Source organism: Puntigrus tetrazona, chromosome 3 (genome assembly GCF_018831695.1).
Source record: "Puntigrus tetrazona isolate hp1 chromosome 3, ASM1883169v1, whole genome shotgun sequence".
Classification (NCBI taxonomy): domain Eukaryota; kingdom Metazoa; phylum Chordata; class Actinopteri; order Cypriniformes; family Cyprinidae; genus Puntigrus; species Puntigrus tetrazona.
The window spans coordinates 4,118,690-4,121,189 of NC_056701.1; the positions used below are offsets into that span (position 1 = coordinate 4,118,690).

Genomic DNA, 2,500 nt, shown 5'->3' on the forward strand with positions numbered 1-2,500 from the left:
AGCGCGTCCAGCTCCGCCGCGATATCAGCGGGAGAGGCAGAAGGGCATTCGGACGGGAACTGATGCAGCAGCAGCTCAGGAACACCGGCCGATTTCAGTCAGATGGGAACATGGGAAATTAACTTCTTTTTTAGAACAGATTGGGAGAAACCCATCACTTGCTCACCAACGTATGCTTTGCGGTGAATGGGTGCCGTCGGCATCCAAACAGCCGATTAAAGACATCACGATAATCCAGCCCATCGGTTAATGCGTCACAAACGCGCTTCTTTTTCCTCTTCAAAAAACGTGGTGTTGATTATTCTGACGGCACCCATCCACTGGTGAGCAAGTGATGCAACGCTACGTTTCTCCAAACCTGTTCTGATGAAGAAACGGACTTATCTACTCACGCCAACGGACGTAATGATGATCGCGCCGATGCACTGACCACGTGATCAAACACGACGGGCCTGATCTGAAAAGGATACAGCGTCTCGCAGTCTCTCTGTGAATTTGGTCCTCTCCGGTACTGGCTTCGATTGCTGGGCTAACACTTTCTTCCACAATCTGAAAGAAAACGCATTTCCCCCCCTCACAATAATAAGCTTAATTCGTTGTTATGCATCATTTATATACATACAGCATAGTTATATACTACGAGAAATATTTTGTGGTCAACGCAAGTAAAGCTGAAATCAATGGGGCAAGGCATTTACGTGAAGTCTTTCTTACAAATGCGTGTTATTTGTGTTTATAACAAATCTAAAAAGACAAGGTAAGCGAGTGATTTTTATTGCACATTTTTATTGCATATTTAAATTTTTATTGTATATTATTGTTAAAATGTAAGTCCTGTGCTGTGACTAATTTTAAGTTATGCATTGTTTCATTTGACTGTAATCTGTAACGGTTTCAGACTGACCGCTTCTGTTTTGTTCTCTGCGTTCTCCAAGCCGGTAACGAGGGAGATGGCGTCCTACAACAACAAAGAAAAGCCATAAAAGCTACGTCTGAAAACATGTAATATTTACACACGCGCACATATATCACGCTAATCAAATTCAGGGATGGTGGATTTGGAAAAAACGTTTTTGATGAGGCTTTACGATAAGGTATTAACTACCATGACCTAATAACAAACGACACATTTATTACAGCGTTTGTTCATCTTTGTTAAAACTAGCTCACAAAAATACAATAACTCATTGTTAGTTCGCTAATATTAAATACCTACAGGTTTCTGATTCTAATAAAGCGGCGCAAAACTGCATCGTGAGCATCTTTACTCCACCCAGTGTCACATGATCCTCCATAAACCACTTTAATATAGCGATATAGAGCACTTTTAATTATCAGCGTTTACTTTTATTATCATCACTTCGCATTCGGTCGAAGAACAGCTTCACGTTTGCTCGCGAGAAAGACGAGCGTGGGATCGCAGGCGTACCATTTCTCTTTAGGCCGCACGCTTCCTGTCGCGACTTTCCCATCTTCGCCAGACGCAGAGACCGATGGGGAATTATCTTCAGACGACTCTTCAGCTTTGACACACACCTTCTGCTGGGATCGCGCGGAAGAGATCTTCGGGATTATCGGCCTTCCCCTGACCACCGGGCCCCTGCGGACCAGAACCGGCCCCGTCCGGGGGGCCCCGTCGGCCACATTCCCTCCAGCTCTTCCGCGATGAACGGCCTTTTTGTGCGCGTCGGAGGGAGATTTCACCAGATTTCTTTTATCTTCCTCTTTAACGGTATAATTAACGAGCCCTTTGCTTATTTTCTCATTAGGGTGTTTGCCGTCTTTATGAGCCTCGGATGCGCCGCGGATTTTCAGTGCTTTTTTTAAAACCCGCTCCAACAATTCGATTTCTTCTTTTTCCTCAGGCAGAACATCCGCTTTAGGAGGCAAAGATCAGTCGTTTGATTTAGGACGATATGACGAATAAATCTAAATTAAAATAAATTAGATATAAGATATCTGATAAATGATTTTCCTCTAACCGTGTTTAGTACCGAGGGCTGCTGTGGTGTCCGGTTCACTGGTTTCCGTCACACGCACTCTCCTGCAAAAATATGACAGAAATGAGGTTTTTCGAAATAAACGCAAACTTTTTACAACACGGGGGACATTCGAAGAAGACACACATTGAGCCTAAAATCTCCTTGCAGCGTCGGGTGTTTTCAGTGAGTCTGGATTCTTCAGCTTTGCACATCTCGACAGCTTCATCGACGGCATGAAGAAGAGACATGCTCAGTATCTGGGGAATAAAATAAATACACAATAAACACGATTTTAAGCAAACGTGTACGAATGCTTGAAATTACAGATGCTATATCAGGGGTTTTATTTTTTTATTTCTTGCATGTTAATCACAATCGGCGTTTACTTAATTTATTTAAACAGTGGCATACACGCTGCCTGAATTTTTAATGCTCTTCGAGGCCGTATTTATTAGTAATATTGTTAAATATTATTTATATTTGTAATAATTCTGTAAATATAATTTATTCCTGTGATG

At 42.4% G+C, this 2,500-nt stretch overlaps 1 protein-coding gene across 1 annotated transcript in view; it reads right to left on the reverse strand.

Moving 5' to 3' along the window:
* Positions 1-2,500, reverse strand: part of LOC122341056 — a 7,149-nt gene that overhangs the window by 4,311 nt on the left and 338 nt on the right. The window contains exons 2-7 of the mRNA XM_043234379.1: positions 2,127-2,239; positions 1,983-2,044; positions 1,430-1,877; positions 905-958; positions 471-549; positions 1-59 (exon numbers count right to left, since the gene is read on the reverse strand). The exon at positions 1-59 is cut by the window's left edge and continues 405 nt beyond it. Of these exons, the coding sequence (XP_043090314.1) occupies positions 1-59; positions 471-549; positions 905-958; positions 1,430-1,877; positions 1,983-2,044; positions 2,127-2,230 (806 nt within the window). The 5' untranslated portion in view covers positions 2,231-2,239. The remainder of the gene's footprint in view (positions 60-470; positions 550-904; positions 959-1,429; positions 1,878-1,982; positions 2,045-2,126; positions 2,240-2,500) is intronic.